This window comes from Hippocampus comes, unplaced genomic scaffold, assembly GCF_001891065.2.
Source record: "Hippocampus comes isolate QL1 unplaced genomic scaffold, H_comes_QL1_v1.1 scaffold186, whole genome shotgun sequence".
In the NCBI taxonomy this organism is placed as follows: Eukaryota; Metazoa; Chordata; class Actinopteri; order Syngnathiformes; family Syngnathidae; genus Hippocampus; species Hippocampus comes.
In genome coordinates this window covers 2,960,361-2,986,310 of record NW_017806236.1, presented here as the reverse complement: position 1 = coordinate 2,986,310, position 25,950 = coordinate 2,960,361, and the positions used below count along the sequence as shown (strand labels likewise).

Sequence of the window (25,950 nt, the reverse complement as noted above, 5' to 3'; positions counted from 1 at the left end):
CACAGCATGACAGCATCACACGAATACAAAGACTCGCATAAAAGTGTCATGGATTATCTCCTGGGAAGAAAAAAACAAACAAATTGCTTGCCTGGAAGAACAGTGATCATAAAAAATGCAATCATGACACAATTGCAGTATCAGGAATGTCGTTATCCAGGTGCCGTGCCTCGGCACACGCTCATCAAGGACTGCGCGGAGGGCACCAACAGCCTGGCTGGGCAACCAAAAATAATCAAGCTCGTAAAAAAAGTAATAAAAATAGGAATTATAATCATAACAGTAGATAATATTGACAATAAAGGTTTATAAAGTTTTTCATAAATATGCGTCATAAATATGTGTAACACAAAAATACAGTTTGTGTATGTGAAAACAAATTCATCTCCTGTGCGGTCTTTCGTCCGGCTAGTTTTGATGCCCCGCTCAACTTCTCTCTTACGTTCCCAAGTAACCCAACAAAAACCTTCAGAAATGCGAGTGGCAATTGCATTATGCATGCTCGACAAAACCCACCGAAACGCTGCTGTGGAAAAACTATGACATGCACATTGATTAATCTTGGAAAATTAAATGGAATGATCCGAGGCAAAGTTGTTTCTTAAGCAACGACTATGACTATTTTCGGGAGGTTCATGGGGAAAGAGCGACATCTATTGGTAAGACTTAAATAATCGATCTAACGCTGTGTCGATGTCTGCTTTTCATATTCACTGTTTTCACATGATGTCCAGAATATTTATACAGTACCCTATCCGTCCTTGTCTATCAAGGTAGAATCTTAAAATTTTGATCTACCTGTGTTTTAAATACAGGCCTCCATAATAAGATAGTTTAGAAAAGGTGTGTACCACGCTTTAAAACTATATTTGACTCTGGATGAATCCTTGGATATTTTGTCTTGTATTTCTGAAAACATGATCAATGCTTCAATATGTTCAAGGAGGAACTCTAGGCCAAGTGAAAGTTTCAGATGATCAACTGTCTTGTCCAAGGAAACCAAGATAACGAAGGTCTTTATTAAAAATGATGAGATTTATTTCAGAAAGAAAAAGAAAAGAAAAAAAAGGGACAGATCTGTCAAGGGAGCCTTCTCCCCCTCCACGTCTTGGGCTCTCATTTAATCTTGTTGGGAGGTGGTGATGGTCAGCGCAATTAGCATTTTGAGCAGCTACACAAGAGTAACAGCTTGCTTATCCACAAAATAATTGGTCAGCATTCACAGGTACGAACAGTTACTTATTTTTGCCCTGTTAGAAGTCAAATTCCCATGACACAAACACATTTGTTTGTTCACAATAGTTGCTTTTTTAAAATGGTAAATTCTTTATTATTATTTGAGTATTTGAACGCACATCCTGATTTAGATTCGGATTCTGATTCTGTTCCCTGAAATGGTTACCAGCCATTCGCAGTTCTCATGAGAGACAAATTTCATGTTGCTATGTGTAACATTTGCACTTCGGGCCTGAAGGGTCACAGACAAAAAACCTTTCTGACATGTTCATCTTTTGGGGCTGGATGATGGGCATAAAGTGGCTACGTTGACAAAAAACGGCAGGCTTCCTATCTCTTCTCAGGCATTGCTTCCTGAGATATTTTTGTGTATGTGCATAAAGTTTTCAGTCTCCTGACCATAACAAGTTCCTAGAAATGAACCAAAGGATTGCGAAATGGCTAATTCAAGCCAAAATGGCAGACTATCGGTGTGTTATTGGGGATCCCTTCCTGAGACACTTAGAGTCTACGAATGACAGGCGTGGCAACCGAATTTTATGTTGCCAAGTGAAACATTTGGTCTGGTTCAGATCTTGCAAAGTTGAGATTCGTCACTCAAATATCGATTTAACTCAGTAGCACCAAATAAAAGAAGCAATGTTTTGACACTCACAGCATCTGAGCAGGAATCACACGAGATGTGCAAGAACAAAATAGAACTAAGGATGAAAAGAGACAACAAAAGGCATCAGAAAACATTGTCACATCTTTTCTGTTGAAGTGCGGTGCTGACCTGGTGCAGTCTTTGGCATGGTCCTGGGTAGTGACACTTCCGGTGTTGGGAATCAATGGAGTGGATTTGATGAAGGGAGTTAGCACGTAGGCCAAGTAAACGGCAGCAGGGAACAACCTGATAAAGAGTTTCTTGGCGTTAGCCACATCATTTACTCTCCAAAGATGAAAAAGGATTCAAAACAGACACTTACCATACGTACATGTACACTGGTAAAGAAAACAGTCTACTTCCGAAGTGACTCTGTGACACAAAACTACTTTGTATATTATTAATTTGTCTTATTTACAGTGAGGTCAACATGTGAGGGTTGATGTCTCACCCGCCTCCCCTCGTCCTCAGCAGACGCGGCTCGCCATCCTTTGATGGAGTTTTTGGACTTCCGTGCATACACTGCCACCAGTGGGAATGAGATCAGATAAAATGTTTGGGACAAAAGGGATAAAAACAACCGGCCATGAGAGAAGATGTATCAGAGTTATCAACAGCCAAGGGTGCATCAAGAAGAAAAGATGAGCAAGTCATGTTTAGCTCTGCTTTGTTTTTGTTTGTTTGGTCAATGAACACCTGCACACGAACGCAAAGTGAAACAAGTCACATGACACTGCTTTCATTCCCCCTATAACTGTGTGTGTGTGTGTGTGTGTGTGTGTGTGGGTGTGTGTGTGGGTGTGTGGGTGTGTGGGTGTGTGTGTGTGTGTGTGTGTGTGTGTTGGGGGTGTTATTTGTGTGGCACACTTTAAATTACAGTTTTATGTATGAAAAGTTTGTTTGATTAACTGATTCATTCATTGATTGGTACTTTGGCCGATGTTGTTCCGGATTCCTTTGTGACCTCCTGGACGAGCCATATCTGTGGTCTAAGGATCATTAAACACGTGAGCACGCAAGCACGGGCACACACACAGTTGTCTAAATTGCTTCACGATAATTATTTATTCATGATATTCATTCACTGTTTTAATTGTCTTAATATCATGCCAGGCTATGTCATCAGCGTGCGTTCGACACATGGCAATGAGATAATAACACAAACCACACAAAAGCATTGTTTAGTATCGACATTGGTGGGTGGGCAGGCACAGAGTTAAGGATCCACAACCCCGTCAACATTTTGCATTTCCAAAAATGATGTTTTTGTTGTTGTTGGAATATTTATCAATTGTGTGAACACCAGTCAATGATAATTGAGGAGCCCAAGGGCTGATTCACCACAATTGAGAAAGATTTACATGCAGGTATACAGTTCGTACAAACGAAAGAAATGTTGATGTGAAACCAATTCTTTGAAAACTAGAACTAAATCAAAGGACAGATCAAACAAAACTGAATCTAAAATTGACAAGATTATGTGAGAAATTAAAAAACAGGTACAAGGTAAAAGGACTTACATTAAAAAAAACGCACACAAAAAAAGCAAGTTCAAAAAGGATTAAACAGAATAACAAGAGACAACAGATTATAGTAAATGAGCGTGCAACACAACAGAACAGAACAGATCATCCTTCTGCTTCTGCTGCACCTCAATACCTTACTGATTATCACAGCCAACAGGTGTGTCACAGGATGCTCTGCCCTGCAGCAATTGCCCAGAAAAAGGTTGAACGCATGCGCGTGCACACACACACACACACACACACACACACACACACACACACACACACACACACACACACACACACACACACACACACACACACACACTTTAACTTTGTTTTTACTAATTTATTTGAACTTTATTCTCATTGTATGTTTAGTACCGTGACTTGAATTTATGCAATTAAGTCATTCCACCGCCCAAATAAAACACCACATCTTTTGTGTTTTTGGAGAGCGATATTAGCACATTGTACAAAAACATCATAAAAGACAACGTAAACATTCTCAATTGTAATCACTGTATCGACTGTAGGATTCACGTGTCGCATCTGTGCCACTCAAGGGCCTGACCAAATTGAGCGACATTAGGAGCGAGAGTCGGCTTGCTGACAGCAGCAATGTGGCTTTGCAATGTGGCTTTAAATCCCCATATACTTAAAAGCTTAATCAGACTATACTCTGTCTCAACAGTTTGCACAAGACAACGCGGCATCAGTCTTTTTACCGCCTCCGTCTGATCTTGTCTCTCTCCTTTCCTTGATTCCATCTTATTAGAATAATGCCACATTTTCAGGCCTGATGTTGCTCTTTAACAACTCGTCAAAGGTCAGGTCTGTGTATGCCACCTTGGGCGTGCTCTCCCCCAGCACAACCATTTGGGGCATCCCCACCCATACAGCCAACTGTTGAGAAAGTCTCCTGAGGACATGCTCGTGGCTGAGATTGCACTGAGGCATGAACGATTAACTTGCTCTTCCACATAATTAGAGTGCATGCCATCACTGGCTGCAGATGATCACATGACATCCAATCAGTGCTGTGGGAAATTTAGTTCGCTCAGTCGTCAGCGTGTGACTTTCGTGATAGTACGTCGTGTGACTTTTTTAGAATGTTTTAATATATACTGACTATGTTGAGCAAAAAAAAAAAAAAAAAGCGGCCAGACAAATATTTACAGCATGGATTCACATGCATCAGAGAACGTGATGGGATTCAGCGTCCTATCTGCATGATTTGTTGCACCAGCAAAACCTCTAACAAGGTTAAGAAACACTGATTTAGATTCGCCTCCGACAAAATCGTTCACCCCAGCCAAGCCCCCCATTGTAAAATTGTTCTAAAACAACCACTGGATCAATTGTTCCATATTTCATTACTTTTTGCACAACTTTGTGTTCCCTAACAACGAGCTGATACGCAAAACTGACACTTCTGCGCAAACCTGACATTCACACTGTCACTGACTGGCAACACGCTGCCTTCACCAAAGTCAGGCGAACGCACCACAACACCATCTTTATGATTGGAATTACTTCGGATGGTCATTGTTGTTGTTCGTGGTGGTTTTGCGCATTGAATTGTTATTGTTGCCATTTTATTTGCGGATTTTGGCAGTTACATCATGACCTCTTTTATTTCATTACTGCACTACAACCTTTTTTGTTTTGCCCCAATGTACAAAAGGTTCCTTGCTTGCATTCGTACACATTTTTCGCAGTCTCCATGTTAAAGCACTCAAGGACTTTCTGTACAATCGCACACTTCAAGCTGTTCTACAAATACTGCCACTGGTCACTTTACAAATGGTGCAACGATTATCTGCACCAACTGCACAACTGTCATGGTATTATATTCTACCACTGATTACTTTAGCTCTGCTTGATACTTGGCACATTGTCTCACAGCTCTCATTGGGTGGTACGACCACTTATTTGTCATGCCCATGTTTGTCGTATTTGCCTGTTTTCGATTATACAAGTGGAGCCTGTACTACCGGAGACAAATTCCTTCTGTGTTCCACATACTTGGCCAATGAAGATGATTCTGATTCTGAACTGTCAATTCTTATCAACTGTTGAATAGCATTTAATAGTGGTTGGACTTGTGGTATTGGGTGACCATGCATTGTTGTTACATAGTCACCATTATAATCAGAGGTCAGGGATCCAGGTCCAGAAAATAAAATGGATTTCCCCATCTCTGATTATCATGATTTTTAACATATACATTTCCAGCAATAGACTGGAGTTTGAAAAGGGGTGTAGAAAAAAAAGACACATAATTTTTTTTTTTTTTTTTTTTTAATGCTGACAGATTCCTTCATTTATCGGAGAACAGCTCTTTTGACATTACAAATTTGCTGTCAATAATAATTGAGCATTGTTGAAAAACAAGCAAAGTTGATAGTAAACCCAGAGAATGAGTCACCAATTCACAAAATTTCACTGATTCATCATGACCAGTAAATTCTACTGTGACAGGAAGCAGGAAGATACAGTAAGAGAAATGCTTAGTGGGACACCTCTTTGATGCAAACATATGGTTCCGGATCTGTGCATGATTGATCCTGCCAAAAGCCATCTGAAAGAATTTAAGGTTGACGTTTAACAGCATGAGATTGTTAGCAAAGATGAATCAAGAATTTTACTGACCATCCTCAGCAAGGACAACACAGTCCCCGGTGCCATCAGGCTCTGCGGGACTTGGAGTTTGATCAAAGTTAAAGAAATCCTGTTCCGTGCCATCAGTCCAGATGAAATCATCTTCCTGGAATGCAAAGTCACTGATATTAAAGACCACGACAACTTTGCATTTGTTTGTTTTTTTTTTGTCATGAGACATTGGTGGCAAAAAAAAAAAACTCGACTGAACACAAGTGACAGGATTCAATCAGAACATTTGTGTCGGGTCAATGTTTCACCTCAATTGCATCAGTGAATCCAATCCAGGTTAGGTCATCATTACCACCCGCTCGAGCCAGTTGGACGACAAACGCATTTTCCAGGTCGTTGTGGATGGAAACAAGATTCGCTTCGAGAATGTTGCAGACGCTCTGATGGAAAAAGAGTGGTATGTTGATTTCACTTATTCAAATTCGCCAGACATTTGGCCACATAAATTGAGGTAGGACCAGTCAAAGCAACACCCAGATGGGTCACTCATTGGTATAGCAATAAATTGGTTGGGAACGACATCACACGTATTGATTTCCATACCTCAGCATCTGCAAAGGTCCTCGGATCATCTTGGTAGATGTAACAGTTACAGTCCAACCGGGTCCACCCTTTGGGACAGTTATTATCTGCAACACAATTGTTGTTTGAGGAAGAAAACAATCTGCGTCAATCAAAACTGAGAAGTTCTTCATTTGGAAAAAATGTGAGTGAGGCCTACCAACCTTTGAAGTCAATCTTTTTAAAAGACCACTGTGAAGAAGAAAATGCACACACAAAAAAATCAGACTGTACGAAAGTGACACAAATGAAGACACTAATATCAGTGATACGTTGATTAATCGATTAATCAACAAGTCTTAAGGCGCTTACAAAAAAATGTGTTATTATGATTATTTTTGTCAAATTAATCAAAAAATATTTTGATAAGAAGGCACGGCAGTGGGTGGTTAGCTCGTCTGCCTCACAGTACAGAGTTTCAGAGTTCGAGTTCGGCTTCCGGCCTTCCTGTGTGGAGTTGGTACGCTCTCTCTGGGCCCGCGAGGGTTTTCCCAGGGTACTCCAGTTTCCTCCCACATTCCCAAAACATGCACGGCAGGTTAATGGAACACTCTAAATTGTCCCTAGGTGTGAGTGTTGTATGTGATGGTGGTTGGTTGCTGTGTGCCCTGCGATTAGCTGGCAACCAGTTCTGGGTGTCCCCCAGATGAGAAAATGGATGGATGGATATTTTCATAATCACTTATAATCACCATTTCAAGATTTCGTTTGATTTAAAATTGTCCAAATACTCAGAGGTCCAGCCTCTCAGTATATTTTCTCAGATTTCTCCCTAAAAGCACATTGATTATCTTTGTATTTTTTTTCAAAATGACAAATTTGTAAACTGTTTTATTTTGGAAAACAATCATCAACATTGTTTCCATGGTTGGGGAATTGAACACTCTTGATTGTACCTACGTGTAATTGTGAGTGTGAATGGTTTTTCACTGCGATTAGCGGGCAACCAGTTCAGGGTGACGCTTAATGTCCAAAGAAAGCTGTGATAGGGTATGGCACACCCGACTGAGAATAAATGGTCAAGAAAATGGATGGATCGATCAATGGATGGATGAGCGATTTTTTTCCAACTATCTGACATGTTTAGGTCTGAACCAGCAACGGAATCATAATTGTGTTTGATTATTTTATGCTCTGTCAATTTGACATCATGTCCTGCTTTTAAATAAACGGATGTAACGTAAAGCATGTTACAAAAAAATCCAATTTAACTTTCAATTGACAACATAATCGATAGATTCATCAATTATTAAAATTATTAGTTGTAACCCTACAAAACATCAAAAACTCTCGTAATTCATGTAATGTTAATTTAAGTCAGTGAGTGAGGTTTTGACTTACAACTCCAGTCAACAGTCCACTGATCCCACAGACGAGGAACAACAAGCGAAGAGCAAATGCCATCTGTGCAACAAAAGAAAAATGCTTCATATTTCTGACAATAAATATTAATTAGTATTACATTTACGGTACATCTCACCTTATAAAATAAAAATGCAATACAAGCTGAAAAAGTCAGAAGAAATGGAAAAGTTACAGGACCTTGCCAAAGATGAGGACTCCTGTCTTCAATACGTTGGCAGTCTTGTGGTTGGCTGCGTAACGTGTCGTATTTATACAACACATCAGATGGGATCCCGCCCGCAACCTTCATCAACACTGTTCTGTCTCTCATTTTCATTCATTCCAATTTCATTTTGAACCAAAATGAGTTCTTGAATATCCAACTTGGGAACTAATAAAGGACAAACGGTATTTTCGGAACTTTGAATTCATACACGTATGAACGTACTACAATGTAGCACTAATTTATGCTTATGCAATACTAAAGTCTAATTGTCTTTGTATTTAAAAAAAAAAAAAAAATATATATATATATATATATATATGTGTGTGTGTGTGTGTGTGTGTGTGTATACAATTCCTGAATTTACTGGGAAGCGATTCTCAAAAAGAACAGCTTTTCGAAGCTTGCTCTCTTTCAGCTCAAACTGGAAAAACTGGTAAGTTGGTGAGCTTGAAGGAACCACGGTATATTTTTTTATTATTTCATTTTTGCACGCATGAATATAAATAAGAGTTTGTTTCAGCCGCACTGCAGCTCAGCAGTTTCAGTGAGACAACATTGCACCAGTCTTTGTTCATCCTCCACCTGCTCTTCTCTTCCTTCCAGCCTGAGTTCCATCATATTACAAGAAAGTCTTATTTTCTTGCCTGATGTCATTCTTCAGTGACTCGTCAAAGAAGGCCATGTGTCTATATGCAATCAGGGGTGTGCTTTCCCCGAGCACGGCCCGGGTAAAGTTGGGACGTCCCCATGCGTACACCAAACTGTTGAGAAAGCCTTGCAAGGACACACTGGCAGCCTGAAATGAACAGAAAACTTTGCCTTGAATTCACTCTTTCCTCTGCACGAGGACAGCAGGGATAGGCTGCAGCATGCCCGCGACCCTCGTGAGGAAAAACGTATCAGATAAAAGATGTGTGGATGAATTGGCTCATTTCTTGACAGAGAAATGACACTCTCAAAATCACATGGACAAATCCCCAAACCGCCTTTCAATCGTTCACAACAGAATTTCATTTCTTATTGATTTCATCAAATTGTTAATGTGTGTACATTTCTCAAGTGTCTCAGTGCAGCAAGTAGCCTACCAGGCCTTTTCGCCCTCTGGAACTTTGGAGACAGTTGATGGCTACCGGCTGGCCAAGTGAAACACAGCTTTGGCGGTTGCCAAGGCAAAAATCTGGGCATAGAAGAGTTCGGGGAGGCCATGGAAAATGACAGCGTTGAGGAAATTCTTGTCTACCATCCCGTGTCTCAGTGTGGGGGAAGCAGTGCACCATTAACACTGTGTTTGTGAAGATGGTGCGCTGCTGACCTGAACTTGGAACGTCGTGAATCAGTAGGGAGAATATTTCGAAGACATCCTCAATTCCCCTGAAATGCCTTCCTTTGAGGAAGAAGAGTCTGGAGACACTGGGGACTGGGGTGGGCTCTCCTATCTCAGTGGTTGAAGTCACCGGGGTGGTTAAAAACCTCAGTGGCAGAGCCTCAGGGTGGATGCCATCGCCCGAGAGTTCCTAAAAGCTAAGGATGTTGCAGGGATATCCTGGTTGATACGCCTCTACAACATTGCGTGGCTATACTACTGATGTCAGAGTTTGGTTCGCATTGGCAGCAGTAAGTCGGATTCATTTCCAGTGAGGGTTGGACTTCGCCAAGGTTGCCCTTTGTCACCAGTGTTCATAGCTTTTATGGGCAGAAATTCTAGGCATAGCCGAGGAATTGAGGGGGTCCGTTTTCATGCCTTCATTATTGCATCTCTGCTTTTTGCAGATGATGTGATAGCAGGATGGAGCAGAAGATCGACAGGTGGATTGGGCAGCATCTGCTGTGATGGTACTCCATACTCGTGCATACCGGTCCACTTAAAGCACTTTGTCTCGGTATGTCGGGTGCGAAGAAGGAACTGAACTACGTTCCTACTCTCACCTATGGTCATGAGTTGTGGGTCGTGATCCAAAGAACGAAATCCCAGATTCAAGCGGTCAAAATGAATTTCCTCCTCAAGGTGTCCGCGTTCTCTCTTAGAAATAGGGTGAGAGTCTTTCCTGGCTGGGAAAGGAATCTCGTGTGGAAGCATGTGTAAACAGTTTTGCTCGGGAGCTGTAATGTCGCTCAGGTCATGTCAATGTAATTTCTATTTCAAGAAACAAGCCAAACCACCAGGGAAAACTTGTATGTGCCGCTCAATTAAAAAACACACCTGTATCAAGTAGGCCGCAAACAGGTTCCGCTGTTCAACACCAGGCCACACCATCAAAGTTGACACCAAAATGATGAGCAGGGCTGGAAACAATTGGAGACATTTTTTAATAGCTTCATTTCCTTTCTCATTCAGGACAGAATGTGGTCCTGAGTCACAAAACCGGTCCGTGGCAATAACTAGTAAGCACGCTCAACTAAATAATAGACTCGAGGTAGCAGATGGTTGTTCGTCTCTATGTGCCCTGCGATTGGCTGGCAACCGGTTCAGGGTTTCCCCCGACGACTGCCCGAAGACGGCTAGGATAGGCTCAAGCACCCCCCGTGACGCTTGTGAGGATAAAGCAGATCAAAAAAATGGATGGATGGATAGTTTCTGTTTAGTGTCTTTTTTTCTTTTTCCGTTTTTTTGTTTCCTTCTTTATTCTTTAGAATTTTTAAAAACGTTTGTTTATTGCCTTTTCTTCATTTTCCTTTCTTTGTCCCATTCTTTATTCTTTTGATTTATTGTTTTTTTACTGGCATGTTGAGAATTTTAATTTTAACAAATCATTATTAAACCGCAATGAGATTTTTTTTTTTTCCAAACCATTTTTGTCATTTTATTTCTGGCCCCTCTGTTCTCTTTCATCATCATGTCAGTAGTTTCTTTATTTCTCTATTTTCTTCTTCACTTGTTACTATATTTTGTAGGCCTCAAGTTCTTTGCACACATGCAAGGGATTTCATCTGTTGTTACACTTTATTCTTGTTTTTGGCAATACAAATTATTTTTGCACATTACTATTACAAAACTGGTCTGGGTGAGGCTAGCACCAATTATTATCGTGAGGTGTAATGCCGAATTGAGAGCAGTCATGTCATAAGTGACATGGCATGACTTGAGTTCTTCCGAGCCAAACCTTTAATCAAGAATGGACAAATTAAATGATAGAAGCGGCCACAATATTTCATCGGTGCTACTCAGGGCCACAGAGGACAACATACTTCCAAACCAGATGTAGAACAAAAATGCAATTTTATGCATGGACAAAATATGTGCATATGTCTTTTTATTAAACTAATGTGCATCACAGAATCATCATATATTTCATGCTCAATCTATAAAAGATCCCATCTATCAAAAAGATAATAATAATAACCACATACTGTAGATTTTTTTTTTCCCAGTGCAAAAGGCTCTCGTGCATAAATATTACCAGTCAAGGACGGCACTAATATGCTGAACAGCAATCCAACTTTAAGTGCAAGAGCTTATCTTGCGCATTTTATTGACAGAAATCAACTGACTCAAAATTATTGAGATTATTCAGGTACTATGTTGGCCCTGAATGCCATTACAAAGCTCCAAATCATTAGATCTACTCACGTTGTAGTATACGTCACGATAAGACCCTGTGTAAGCGCAACTAAGACTAGGCACACACATAAGAAAAAAAATCTGATGAAGCCATAAATCCTGGTGTGCCTCCAAAAGGGCCCAAAAAGAACCTTTACTGGTGAAGAAATCGGTGATGGCAACACATGATGACACGTTAATCTTGGAATGCTGGTCAAATGACCAAACAGGGTTATTTCGAGGTGAACTTTATTTCAAACATCATACACCATGTGCGTGTGTGTGTGTGTGTGTGTGTGTGTGTGTGTGTGTGTGTGTGTGTGTGTGCGTGTGTGTGCGTGTGTGTGCGTGTGTGTGCGTGTGTGTGCGTGTGTGTGTGTGTGTGTGTGTGCATGTTTACCTGGGGCCCAACAGAACAAGATGACTATGAGCATGTTCCTGGCTGTGGCAAAGACACTTTTCAATCTCCTGACGGAAAGTCCGTCTCCTTCAACTGGGAAAAGAGCCTCCTGTTTGTGCTCTTCATACCATCTTCCCACCTTATGGTAAATAACCTTTCATTCAAAACAATACCAAACTGTCAAAATATATTTTTTTTAATGTCTGAAAACACATTATGCTGGTGGCGACTTACACAGCATGACAGCATCACAGGAATCACCACCAGGAATACAAAGACTCGCATAAAAGTGTCATGGATTATCTCCTGGGAAGAAAAAAAAAACTAATCAATTGCTTACATGGAAGAATAGTGATCATAATAAAATGCAATCATGACACAAGTGCAGCATCAGGAATGTCGTTATTCAGGCGCCGTGCCTTGGCATACGTTAATCACGGACAGCCTGTAGGGCACCAACAGCCTGGCTGGGCAACATAAAATAATCAGGCTAGTAAAAAAGTCATAATAATATGAATTATAATAATAACAGTATATAATGTTGATAATCAAGGTTTGTTAAGTTTTTTTTAAATAAATATACGTAATACGAAAATAACACGGGCTTATTTATGCAAAAACAAATTTATCTTCTGTGCGGGCTCTCATCGGTCTAGTTTTGGTGCCCCGCTAACCTTCTTTCTTACATTCCCGAGTTCCCGACCAAAAACCTGCTGTACTTCAAGAAATGCTCGTGGCATTTGCGTCATACAAGCTCGACAAAAACAACCTGAAACGCTGTTGTAGAAAAACTGTGAACTGCACAATGATTACCACAGGAAAATTAAATGGGATGTTACGAGGCAAAGTTGGGAGGTTCATTGGACAAGAGCGACATGTATTGGTGAAATTTGAAAAAAAAATCGATCTAAATGCTGTGTAGATGTCTGCTTTTCATATTCACTGTTTTCACATGATGTCCAGAATATTTATATAGTGCCCGATCCGTTCTTATCTACCAAGGTAGAATACTGAAATTTTGATGTGCCTGTGTTTTTCAAGGTAGGCCTACATAATAATGATAATAATAATAATAATAGTATGTTATTCGTATACAGTGATCCCTCGCTACTTCGCGTTTCGTTTATCGCGGGTTCAGTGCATGGCGGATTTTTTCAAACATATAAAAAAAATAAATAAAAAAAGAAATAAAATGATTCTTATTTTTTTAATATACATGGAGTACAGTACTGTATATGTTGCTTTATGTGACTCGCTGTTGTTTTGCAGCTTCTCGCGGACCGTTTGCGGACTTGAAAAATAACTTTTTTTTTTACCTGTTTATGTTAATTGGACGCTACTTCACGGATTTTCGTTTATCACAGGTGGTTTTGGTCCCCATGAACCGCGATAAACGAGGGATTACTGTAATAATATATAATACAGTAATAGTATAATAATAACATAGTTTAGAAAATGTGTGTACCATGGTTTAAAACTATATTTCACTCTAGAATCCTTGGATGTCACACCAAACAAAAGAAGCAATATTTTGTCACTCACAGCATCTGAGCAGGAATCACACCAGATGTGCAAGAACAAAATGCAACTACGGATAAAAAGAGACAACGAAAGGGGTCAGAAAACATTGCCACATCTTTTCCATTGAATATTCAAAGTGCGGTGCTGACCTGGTGCAGTATTTAGCATGGTCCTGGGTGGTGACGCTTCGGGTGTCAGGAATCAATGGAGTAGATTTGATGAAGGGAGTTAGCACGTATGCCAAGTAAACGACAGCAGGGAGCAACCTGATAAAGAATTTCTTGGCGTTAGCCACATTATTTACTCTCCGGATGAAAAAGGATTCAAAACTGACACTTACCATACGTACATGTACACTGGTAAAGAAAATAGCCTACTTCCGAAGTGACTCTGTAACACAAAAATCATTTTTATATTATTTATTTGTCTTATTTAAAATGAGGTCAACAAGTGAGGGTTGATGTCTCACCCGCCTCCGCTCGTCCTCAGCGGGCGTGGCTCGCCACCCTTTAATGGAGTTTTTGGACTTCCATGCGTACACTGCCACCAGTAGGAATGAGATCAGATAAAATGTCTGGGACAAAAGGAATAAAAACAACCGGCCATGAGAGAAAGTGTATCATAGTCACAAACAGTCAAGGCCGCATCAAGAAGAGCATGTCATGCTTAGCCCTGCTTAATTTTTGTTTACGTTTCAGTACCAGCTGGAGTGTTGGGTGTGACCCTTCAGCGGTGCACCTGTGTCTTGTCAAGCAATCAAGCGGCCGTGTATTTAAGGGCTCTGACGTTGACTGCTTATTGTTGGATTATTGCTCGCGGTTGTTGCTTAAGTGCCATTTTCTAGAGCTCTTGCTCATAGTAGCGCTCCTTGTGATAGAATGTGGTTTGTGAGAATCTGTTAACTAGACAAGACAAATTGGCGTCATGGTCGCCGAGTGGTTAGCAATTGAGCATGTCTCTCATCGCATACAGTTCAATGTCAACATGATATTCAGACAATGCCTCTTTGGCCAATGATTGTTGAGTCTGTTTATTTTGTTATGTAAGGCATGAAGTCCAAGTACACGTTCTCGTGACAATTATGTCATTTTTTTTTAATGAGTGTCCCTCTGGCACGTGAACATTCCTCAGATTTATGACACGGGTTTTACATCAGGATGACGATTTATCTCTTTATAGTCAATCTTATGCACATGAAAGATCATTTTAGTACTAATGTTCATACAACATTCAGAGGTTAGAAAAGGGCCAGGAATGTTCAGAACAAACACACTAAACACACAATAACAATTATTTTGTATTTGTATGTGTGAATGGTATACAATGGTCATGTTTGCCTTTATTTTAGAGTTTGATCACCTTCTTATTCTGTTTCACAAACAAATCACAATAAAGTTATGGTGATAAAATTTTAAATTGGGAGTTATTGATGTAAATTCATTGTGTTTTTAGCTAAGAAAATACAATTTATGAACAAGTAAAATAAAAATAAATGACAACTAAGAAATACCATATTAAAAAAAAATCTAAAACAAACAGTTTATCCGGTAAAAAAGGCTGATTTATGTTCAAAAGCAAAACTTAGATCTTGAAAAAAAAAGATGTGTGTGTGTGTGTGTGTGTGTGTGTGTGTGTGTGTGTGTGTGTGTGTGTGTGTGTGTGTGTGTGCGCGAGCGCTTTGCTGCCAAAATGAAATTATACAGTCCTAATCTTGGATAGAAAGGTTTGACAGTAAAACAGGAAAAAAAAGGCATTTTTCAAGCAGTATATAGGATGAATACATATTGCTGTGATGTTTCTTTCTGGGCGTTTATGACAACAAAATACAATGATATCCACTTTAGAGCAACTTAATATTTTTAAGAAATGTATTACAATCTAGGGAACTGCTAATCATGAGTGATGTCTGTGCACCTCACATGTTGTTTCAATGTTACAAGTTAATTTGTTGCTGTTTTTTTAATGGTATTTACTTTTCTGTACTATCCATACACTCTGTATATCCATATATACATGTGTTTTGTACATATTGTATGCTATACTATACAATATACAAGATATTACACATTGTACATGATCCTTTACCTGGCGAAGTGGCTCGTGTTCCTTTTGTGTTAGCCAAATATTCAACCTGATAGCCTAAATATTTTCCATATTTGTTTTTGGAAAGAACCTGAGTAGAACTCATGCATTCCATCATTATTTTGCTTATCTGCAGCATTCAAAGTATCCACGATCCTTGCCACATTCCCTTTGACCACTGAGAAATGTATCTGAACTACAAATTGTGTCACTGATATAAATAACTGTTTGACATCACGAACACACAGTAGTAGGCAGCCATCTCGCCCCCCCCCCCCAAAAATGTTTTCTTTAAATCTTGATCATGATGGTCATACTCGGAAAGCCAAGTATTTTTGTCAGGTAGTAGTTGACTTTATAAACGGCTATTGTGCCTCACCAGTGATAAAGGTAGACTGTATTGACAGATGGTTACACTGTCGTCGGTGCGGACTTTGTTCATGGCACTGGTGAACATCAGGATCAGAGCAGCCACAAGGTCTGCCAGGGACAGCTGGACGAGGAGGCTCACCTGCACACACAAACAGCATGCTTTAATTCTATCTATCGATCGATCGGTTGATCGATCGCTCGCTCGCTCGATCGGACAAACCTGTTCTTTCAGATGCCTCCATCTGATGATGGAAACCGCCAGCACAGAACAGCTGCCAATCACGCTGCAGACAACAGTGAGACACACCCAAACATATGCACACACACACACACACACACACACACACACACACACACACACACACACACACACACACACACACACACACATATAAAGCGTTTCATAACCAAGTGTATTGTATACATGAAATTTGCATGATAAGTTGTACTTTGGAATCTGCTTGGTGTGATGAGTCAAGAGAGATGACACGTAAAAAAAACATTGAGGTGTGTGAAATGATTGCCCTGCAGTTTTGCTTTTGTTCCATTGCATCAGACGAATCAGTGCAGTAAAAGCAAAATAATACATTAACTTTGTCAGTCTGGCAACCAGTGCAAATTTCATCCATCCATCCATTATCTGAAACAAGGGTAATGCAAATTTCTATCATTTGTTATTTATTGTGTTTAATGTTCCAAGTGCAGTCTTTATGATGAACACAACAGTGTTACAGCTGCAGTTGGGCTGTGAAAAACGAAGTGGTGCTGGGTTCAGTCAGTCCATGGATTTGATTGACATTTTTAATTGGTCATAACTATAGAATGGGAGAGGAAAAAATTGAGCATAATACATTCTGTGATGCTGGTTCATACAAAAGGCAAATCCATAATGCATCACGGAGGTAATGAATTATCAATTGCAACATAAATAAAAAGATACAGACAACATGTAAAATCACAGAAAGTAATATATATAATATAATAAATTACTTAATTTGAGGAGCAAATTTTTCATTTTGTGGAGCATTTTTTTTTTTGCAGTTTAATCACGGGGACCGAAGCAAGGTGTTATTAAACAATAAAAATACAACAATATAATGAATGAAGAAGTTTGTTTTATCTATTTATTTACCTATCTATATATACACCCCCCCCCCCACACACACATACACATACACACCATTTCATGAAAGATCCATCCATCCATCTATCCATTTTCTGATCCGCGTATCCTTATAAGGGCCGTGAGGCGTGCCAGAGCCTATCCCAGCTGTCATTTGGGCAGTAGGCGGGGGACACCCTGAACCGGTTGCCAGCCAATCACAGGGCACACATAGACAAACAATCATTCACGCTCACAATCACACCGAGGGACAATTTAGAGTGTTCCATTAACCTATAGTGCATGTTTTTGGAATGTCATCCACCGGGCCGCCCCTCACTTATCCTGAAGAGGGTCACGGTGAGTTGCTGGAGCCTATCCCAGAGGACTTGTGTCTCAGCTGCACTTCTATTAGCAGATATCCAATAATAAGTATCAAATTGCTGTCCACATTTGGAAGAGGCCTTACTCCAATCCGAAAACATTCAATTCCAATTGGAAAATGAATGATTGTGTATTATTGCCATTGATGCTACCGTGAAACATATTCCATCCCTCTGACTCACTTGATCCAGTCAGTGTCAATCTAGCCCAGTTCATATGTAAATCCATGTGTTGGTTATGTTGCAAATTTCAAGATTACCATCACACTAATCCAATAACACCGGTACTGTTCTTCATAGCATGGATTTGGGGGCATTTGTTCTATACGAATATGATTTTCATATATGTCAATTCTGATGGGGAAAAGATAATGAAAGTTATTACCTGGGAGCTAATGAGAGCAAATACACTGTTGAGAGAACATCAATCTGCAAAACAAAAAAAAAATGGACATTTCATACAGGTTCCCTACATCTACCATTTCTACATGCCGACAGAATGGTATACAGAAAGTCTTACCTGATAAGCAGTAAGTGTACCGTTAAGGCCCATGCTTGATAAATCCGCTAATGTAAAAGTCACGTTTGGCTGAACACACACACCGAAGAACATTCCTCCATGACAGCTTTTATGGCAAATGTGGGCTTTGGTCAATGAACACCTGCACACGAACGCAAAGTGAAACAAGTCACATGACACTGCTTTCATTCCCCCTATAACTGTGTGTGTGTGTGTGTGTGTGTGTGTGTGTGTGTGTGTGTGTGTGTGTGTGTGTGTTGGGGGGGGTTATTTATGTGGCACACTTTAAATTGCAGTTTTATGCATGAAAAAATTGTTTGATTCATGGATTGATTCGTTCATTGATACGTTCATTGAAGTTGCTGTGAGCACCTGCAGGTCTCACAGCTAGTGGGAAGTTTGAGAATCAAGATGAACTGAGATGTTCGGTTCAGACTTTTTCCCCAAAGGACAGTGGGTGACTCCATGTAGCCTGGTGTTGAAAAAAAAAAAAACTATTGGTGACATCTAGTGGAGGATTACACACGCAGTCATAGCTGAAAACAGATACAGAGCTCACTTGGATCATGTCACTAGGTGGCGGTGTCTGCTCTGTTTGCGGCCAGACATTGGACCACTTAGCGCTTTTCAAGGGCGCGTTTGGATGTTCTTATTATAAAGCTGAAGGGATGGGTGGAGGGCTTGGCACTCCATCTGCCAAGTTGGCAGCAGTCTTTTCTTTTCCCCTTGTTATCTTTGGGGCAGAGTATTAAAGAAAGAAGAATACAATCTTTGTTTTGATAACTCATATGTTTACAATTAGCCAATTGTACTGATCTGCCTCGCTGTCTGAGAGGTTGGTGATGGTGACACACCAAGCAAGGATTAAATATGGATTGCTGGTGCTTCGTATTTATTTGTGTGTGTGTGTGTGTGTGTGTGTGTGTGTGTGTGTGTGTGTGTGTATGGGAATTACTTTATTATTATCATTACTATTATTATCATTATTATTATTACAATACAATACATCTTTATTATTATTATTATTATTACAATACAATACAAAACAATACATATTTATTGATATAGCACTTTCACAACAGCTTCAGCTGTAACAAAGCACTTTACAGAACAGTTATTATAATTATTATTATTATTATTATTATTATTATTATTATTATTATTATTATTCATCCATCCATCCATCCATTTTTCAATCTGCTTATACTCACAAGGGTCGCGGGCATGCCGGAGTCTATCCCAGCTTCGGGCAGTAGGCGGGGGACACCCTCAACTGGTTGCCAGCCAATCACAGGGCATACGTAGACGAAAACCCATCCCCGTTAATTTGGAGTGTTCCATTCACGTGCCATGCATGTTTTTGGAATGTGGGAGGAAACGCAGGCACGGGGAGAACATACAAACTTCACACAGGAAGGCCTGATTCGAACCCTACACCTTTGCACGGTGAGGCGAACGTGCTAACCAGTGCATGATCAATCATTCTAAGAAAATATTTCCTGATGCATTTTTTCCATATGGTTCTTAAATTATATTGAAGGTTTGTCAAACAATGTCCGATATAATTTATAAAAAAAGTCAAAGTCTTGTCCTGGGCTGACCCCTGCACCAGAAATGAACGATATCAGAGTATTTGTCAGTTTTGCTTATTATTAACATTGAAAAAAACTTTCACAAACATAAGAAATAAATAATAATAATTAAGTCTTTGCAAAACACTAAAAATGGCACCAAATACTCAAATAAATACTAATAATGAATTTAAATTTTTAAAAATGCCACTACTGTATTGTTCACAAACAAATTTGGTTGATCATCTGAAACTTTCACTTGGCCTTGAGTTCCTCCTTGAACATATTGAAGCATTGATCATGTATTCAGGAATGCAAGAAAAAATATCCAAGGATTCCGAGTGAAATATAGTTTTAAACCATGGTACACACCTTTTCTAAACTGTGTTATTATGTAGGCCTATATTTAAAACACAGGTACATCAAAATTTCAAGATTCTACCTTTATAGACAAGGACAGATAGGGCACTATAGAAATATTCTGGCATTTATGTTATTCATTGTTTTATGTGGTAGGCTAAAAGAGGGTCTAAAAATGGCTGGCAGTGAATAGTGCTTTGCATTGTTGTCATCAACGACCATGTATTGTTGTTCTGTCTTCATCCATTTAATGAGTTTTACTTAAAAATTTTGAAGTAACAGATCTAGCAAGTTCAAAATGGTGAGAAGTAGAAAATAAGTCCCCCAAAACATTATTCTAAAATCTTCTCTCATTTACCAGACAGGATGCTCTTTGACGTTACAAATGTGTTGTCAATAACAAATGAGCAATGTAGAAAAAAAAAAAAAGAAGAAGAAAAGCAGAGTTGACAGTAGGCCTAGAAATATACAGAACAAAGACACCAAACGGGTTTGATTTTGTCTCATTGGGGCGTCATGATTAAGAATCTCAATTGTGACAGAAGACGGTGATTAGTGATTCGGGTCGACTGGTCTGATGCAAACGTATGCTTCTGTGTTTGTGCACGTGACATCCTGCCAATCACCATCTGTAAGAAAACAAATATTCATGTGTAACAGTGTGAGAATGTCAGCAAACTTCACTGATTTTACTCACCACTCTCAGAAAGTGTGACACAGTTACCGACACCACTAGCCGCTCCACCGTCAAAATTTTCAAAGTCAGGAGTTGTGCCATCAGTCCATACGAAGGTACCTTCCTGGAAGACAAAGTCACATTTCAATGAATTACATTAAAAGGATTAAGGTTACACACTCAGTTCTACACCTCCTGCATTAATGCTGGGGACAATAGTCTGAGTGTTCACGACATACTGTACACATCTTTTTGGAAGTCTGACAGTTCACTGAAAAAGCATACAAAAGCAGTCATTTATTTCATGCTTTTTAAAAAAAATGTTGAAAAATAGTTTGTTCTTTTCAAGTAAACTTTCCAATTTATATTTTTTGCTTAAATACACTGTTCTAGTTGTATTTATTTATGTATTTATATATTTTACTTACTGATGTAAGGCACCAAACATAATCGTTGCAACTGGACCAAAGACATGATTTAGATTGAGTGTGCTTTTTGCACATGTGCGGGCGGGATTTAACACTTCAGACGAAATTTCCTCAACCTGGCCGACCACCGCCATGAGGGGTTTCAAAGTAGGGTTTGAAACCACGGTTCGGGTTTCAAAGTAGGGTTCTAAACTAGCATTCAGGTTTCAAATTAAGGTGATAAACTAGGGATTGGGTTTTAAACTTGAGTTAAGTTAGGGTTTCTAATAAGGTTACAAACTAGGGTTAGGGTTTTAAAGTAGGATTTTAAATTTGGGTTGTGGTTTCAAAATAGGGTTTTAATCTCAGGTTAGGGTTTCAAACTAGAATGTTAAACAAGGGATACGGTTTTGAAGTTGTTTGAGTGTGTGCATGTACATTATATGAACATTGAAACTGGCTGCCATGTCCCATGGTCGTTCGTATACTAAACGAAGCTAAGTTAGCAAGCTAAGTGCACACTCTAAGTTGACCGGTGTCCAGCAATCACAATCAGAGTTTTATTTGACACTCTTTTTAGCTGTGAACAATGTCTCCGAATAGTGCTCTATGAGAATATTAACCCGTTCTTCACTTTAGAATACAATTAGGCACTCAAAATAATTATCAAAGCAAAGGTAAAAAAAACAGTGAACAAACTCATCAAGAAATTGAGTGCGCGTATGTGTGTGTACACTATGAAAGGAAATGTTTTGTCAGAAAACTCAGTTTTCTGACAAAACATTTCTACAAACTACAATATATATGGTGGTCGATGGGTCAGCATGTCTACCTCACAGTACAGAGAGTGTGGAGTTTGCATATTCTCCTCGTGCCTGCGTGGGTTTTCTGCGGATACCTGTGTTTCCTCCCACATTCCAAAAGCATGCATGACTGGTTAATGGAAAAATTTTAAATTGTCCCTAGGTGTGACAATGTGTGTGAAATGTTGTTCATCTTCGTGTGCCCTGCAATTGGCTGGCAACCAGTTCAGGGTGTACCACAACTTCTACCGGAAGTCAGCTGGGTTAGGCTCTAGCACGCCCGTGACCCTCGTGAGGATAAGAGTGTTAGAAAATGAACGAATGGATGAGATCCCTTCTACCATTCATTCTGATTTGTGACTTTTTAAATTTGATGCAGATTGCTATTAAAAAGTGACATAACTTTTTTTAACCACCACCAGGTTAAGCAGCATGACGACTTTAGGCATTCTCTTGTGTTTGTCATGTATCCAGAAGTATCGGGAAACATTAATTTAAAAAAAAAAAAACATCTGTACTAATTTGTGCTTTTCGCTATTTGGGACAAAAAAAGTTCAGTGAACAACGAAAGGGTTTATTAGGTTATTTCTTGGGACTATGAAATCAGTCCCAAGTGTGAATACTTTTCTGTGTATGTTAATTGGTTTCACTTGCCTACAATTCAGCTCTTATAAGCATTTAAAAAAAAAAGATGCAATTCAAAAAAATCATTTTTCTTGCACTCTAACTTTTTGAAATGAGTTTAGTAAGCTTAAAAAAATATTGCACTTTAAGTGATTTGAATAAGGGGTGTTTTTTATTTATTTCTGTACTTTGTTTTATATGTCTTCAGTAATTATGCACTGTGTGAATCAAGTTGCCTTGCCCATCAATTCAAATGCATTTTTTCAAAAAAAGTATTTTTTTCAATTTAGCATGATGACAATTTTGTATCTTTGCGACAAATTAAATGAATACATACTGTACTTTGTTCCAAAGTACAAATATAGTTTACATGAACGACAAACTTTCAGGTTAAACTGAAAGGATTCTCAATATGATGTATCTAATCCAATTTGATTATTTTCACATAGGACAACCAAAAATAATGAGTTGCTTTGAGGTCATAAATAGCATTACTGAAAGGTAATACTTTCAGGTGACACCAATTGAATATTTTTAAATTGATCAAAAGCTAAATTTTGCTCTGACAGATTATTTCAAGAGTTTATTTGGTGTCTTTTTTCATTGTATAGATTGTATTAAAAAAATCTGTATGGTTTACATTGAAAATCAACTTGTTTTATGACAATACTCCAACATTTTTAATCATCTATTTATATTTTAGTCTGACGGTAGTGCACAGGTGACAGCCTTAAATCACAACTTCTGGTCAATGTTTTACCGTATCTTGATCATTGTACCCAATCCAGACGTCACTATTGGCTTCTTCAATAATTCCTTGCACAAATGTGTTTTCCAGCTCACTGCGGATGGAGGCCAGATTCCCACCGAGAGAGTTGCAGACGCTCTGATGATCAGAGAGTTAAAAGTTGATTTCACTCATTCAGACTCACCGAAAACTTGGCAAAATATCTTGAGTTTAGATCAACAGACAGATGGATCACTAATTGTAATGTCAGTAAACTGGTTGGGAACTGCATTGCAACAAATGCCTTCCTTACCTCTGCATCGTCAAAGGTCCTCGCTCCCGCTTGGTAAATGAAACAGTTGCAGTTAAACTGAGTCCAGCCTGGAGGACAGTTATTGATGGCCACTTTTTCTTTAGGAAAACAAAATGAGACAGGTCAGCTAAATCGGGTGTCAGTGCCAACAAAGTTGGTAAAATGTCCATTCCAAAAAAAAAAACAATAATTGAGACATAGCTACCAACTTTTCCAAAAATCAAACGAGAAAGACCGCTGCGAAGAACAAAAGCACATTGTTAGAATTGGACTGCCAAACATTGACACGAGAGAAAACACAAATACAGAAAACACAAAAATAAATGTAAGTTTAATATTCATATGTTTTGAATTTAAGTCAGCGTGTGAGATTTTGACTTACGACTCCACTCAACTGTCCATTGATCACAAAAAGGAAGATTAACAAGCGAAGAGCAAATGCCATCTGTGCAATTAAAAAAAAATAGAAACCAAACAAAAATCATGAATCCAACAATAAATATTATCATTACACTTGTAATCTCACAAAAATGCAATAAATGCTATTAATATTGTGTATGAATACATGATATTGTGTTTGAAAAGTGGGATGCAAAGTTTGGTTAAGTTACCTTTGCAGTCATGTGCCTTAACGCTGAGAACGATGTTGAGGACGATTTCTTTTGTATGTTGGGTCGGCTGCCCTTGGAACGTTGACTGAGTCAAATCATGTCAAAGTCACGTGACACCTCAGACCAGGTGACAAGGAAATAACTTTCAAGACAAGTCTGTCCCCCAGCAAAAAAGTAAAACAAAGAACCTCTTGCCAAACAGGTTTTGGACCAAACTGAGTCAGTGGGAACCCAAATTGGAGACTCATAAAGGAATATTTTCGTAATTTGGAATGGGAACATGCAGTACTTTATCATTAATCTATAGGGGTGTTCACACGGCAACTTTTACTCCCCGTACAGCGTTCACACGTACAAAGTTAATCTGGTGTAGCCCCTGAAAACAGTTTAAAGCAAATTTAACCCTGCTCAGGAGGTGGTTTAAAAATTTACTCCGGAGTAAATGCTAGTTTGCGAGGCAGCACCGATGCAAAATGGGACGTGTGAACGCTACAGGGGTGGACTCGCTACGCATGAGAAGAGTTTATTGCATTCTGGTATTGAATGCATTTCTTTCGTGCTCTGTTGTACTTCCGTCATCTTTCCTTTTTCTCTTCTCTCATCCTTTTACTGTGTCCGATAGACCACAGCTTTGTCCAGAGAAGTATAAACGATGTTTTTTCCATATATCACAAACAATTCGGGGAAAAGGAAGTACACGAATGCGCATGTTTTATTTCCGCATTATCGTATTGCACGGCCGCAGAAACTGCCGTGTGAACGCAAGTGAGGCTGCACCAGGGTTAACACGCTTCTCTTGCGTAAGCAGCTTTTTACGTGTGAAGGCTCCACAAAATTTACACCGGTGTAAGAGATATCACAACAAAATACGTCGGTGCAGCACCGATGCAAATGTGTGCCGTGTGAATACCCCTAAACTTAATATTGTAATAAAGTCATGGCCACAAAAAAAAAATAAAATGTATGAAAACAACACTTCAAGGCCAGAAATAGAAACCAGTGAGTACGGCGGTGTGCCTTATTGTGTCATGTGACGACATATTCTTGTGCTGTGTGAATTACTTCATTGCTCACCATTTGGTTTCATATGTTGGGACTATCACAAACAGAAGACCTCTTGTGCTTCTAAAAACGTCAACCTTGACCTACCAGACAGGGGCGGAGCCAAAACATTTTCAGTGGAGTGGCTACGGTGGCACATCTAGTCACGAAGGGGCACATGGATGCGCGTACGAATTGCAAATCCCTGAAATACTCCTTTATTAGATGTTCAACATTGACTCATTCATTCAAATGCTGTCTGAAGCCTAGTTCCTGTGGCAAGATTTTATAATTGTACCTGACTTCCAAACTCTGAGAAACCCCACACATGATGAGAAAAAAAAAGAAATTCAAGGTCTAACTGTTTTGAACGTACGGTGTGCGGTCTACATTCAGGTGCCAAAATCGCACAAACCCATTTAATTCATGAATATTAATTGAATGACCTTTATTCACTGCAGTGTTTTGAAGATAAACTGTGTTATTCATTGAATCATAAATGGTATCTTCGAATATAGAGGAAGAATTCAACGGTATATAAACACTATTTATTAGAAGTAATGGCACCAATTTTTCTGACACCGCCCCTTCTCACTCCGCCCACCTTCACCTTTTTTCACTAACTTTGCGGCCCATGTCAAATTTCAATGTATTTATTAATTTTTGTCATGTCATGGGCCACTGGGAAATGAATGCCGGGCTGCA

At 39.3% G+C, this 25,950-nt stretch overlaps 4 protein-coding genes and 1 long non-coding RNA gene across 5 annotated transcripts in view; 1 reads left to right on the top strand and 4 right to left on the bottom strand.

Moving 5' to 3' along the window:
• Positions 1-25,950, top strand: part of LOC109507556 (lithostathine-1-beta-like) — a 37,909-nt gene that overhangs the window by 6,784 nt on the left and 5,175 nt on the right. The window lies entirely within an intron of this gene.
• On the bottom strand, positions 2,027-2,632 carry LOC109507564 (uncharacterized). Its single transcript, XR_002166487.1, has 3 exons — positions 2,334-2,632; positions 2,205-2,254; positions 2,027-2,128 (listed from the first exon to the last, which is right to left on the bottom strand). It is a non-coding gene; the product is annotated as an uncharacterized LOC109507564 (long non-coding RNA).
• LOC109507554 (snaclec 6-like) lies at positions 5,761-8,265 on the bottom strand. Its single transcript, XM_019857060.1, has 7 exons — positions 8,167-8,265; positions 7,966-8,028; positions 6,789-6,816; positions 6,607-6,692; positions 6,312-6,443; positions 6,043-6,157; positions 5,761-5,971 (listed from the first exon to the last, which is right to left on the bottom strand). The coding sequence occupies exons 1-7, from the start codon at positions 8,248-8,250 to the stop codon at positions 5,901-5,903; spliced, it is 579 nt and encodes a 192-aa protein (XP_019712619.1). The 5' UTR covers positions 8,251-8,265; the 3' UTR covers positions 5,761-5,900.
• Positions 8,512-18,680, bottom strand: LOC109507553 (uncharacterized). Its single transcript, XM_019857059.1, has 12 exons — positions 18,113-18,680; positions 17,978-18,021; positions 16,328-16,391; positions 16,115-16,246; positions 14,123-14,227; positions 13,994-14,043; positions 13,803-13,919; positions 13,675-13,720; positions 12,367-12,438; positions 12,133-12,286; positions 10,395-10,477; positions 8,512-8,990 (listed from the first exon to the last, which is right to left on the bottom strand). The coding sequence occupies exons 1-12, from the start codon at positions 18,299-18,301 to the stop codon at positions 8,814-8,816; spliced, it is 1,233 nt and encodes a 410-aa protein (XP_019712618.1). The 5' UTR covers positions 18,302-18,680; the 3' UTR covers positions 8,512-8,813.
• Positions 20,269-24,334, bottom strand: LOC109507558 (alpha-N-acetylgalactosamine-specific lectin-like). The gene is made up of 7 exons (XM_019857066.1): positions 24,205-24,334; positions 23,976-24,038; positions 23,803-23,830; positions 23,594-23,691; positions 23,314-23,439; positions 20,741-20,843; positions 20,269-20,672 (listed from the first exon to the last, which is right to left on the bottom strand). The coding sequence occupies exons 1-7, from the start codon at positions 24,214-24,216 to the stop codon at positions 20,596-20,598; spliced, it is 507 nt and encodes a 168-aa protein (XP_019712625.1). The 5' UTR covers positions 24,217-24,334; the 3' UTR covers positions 20,269-20,595.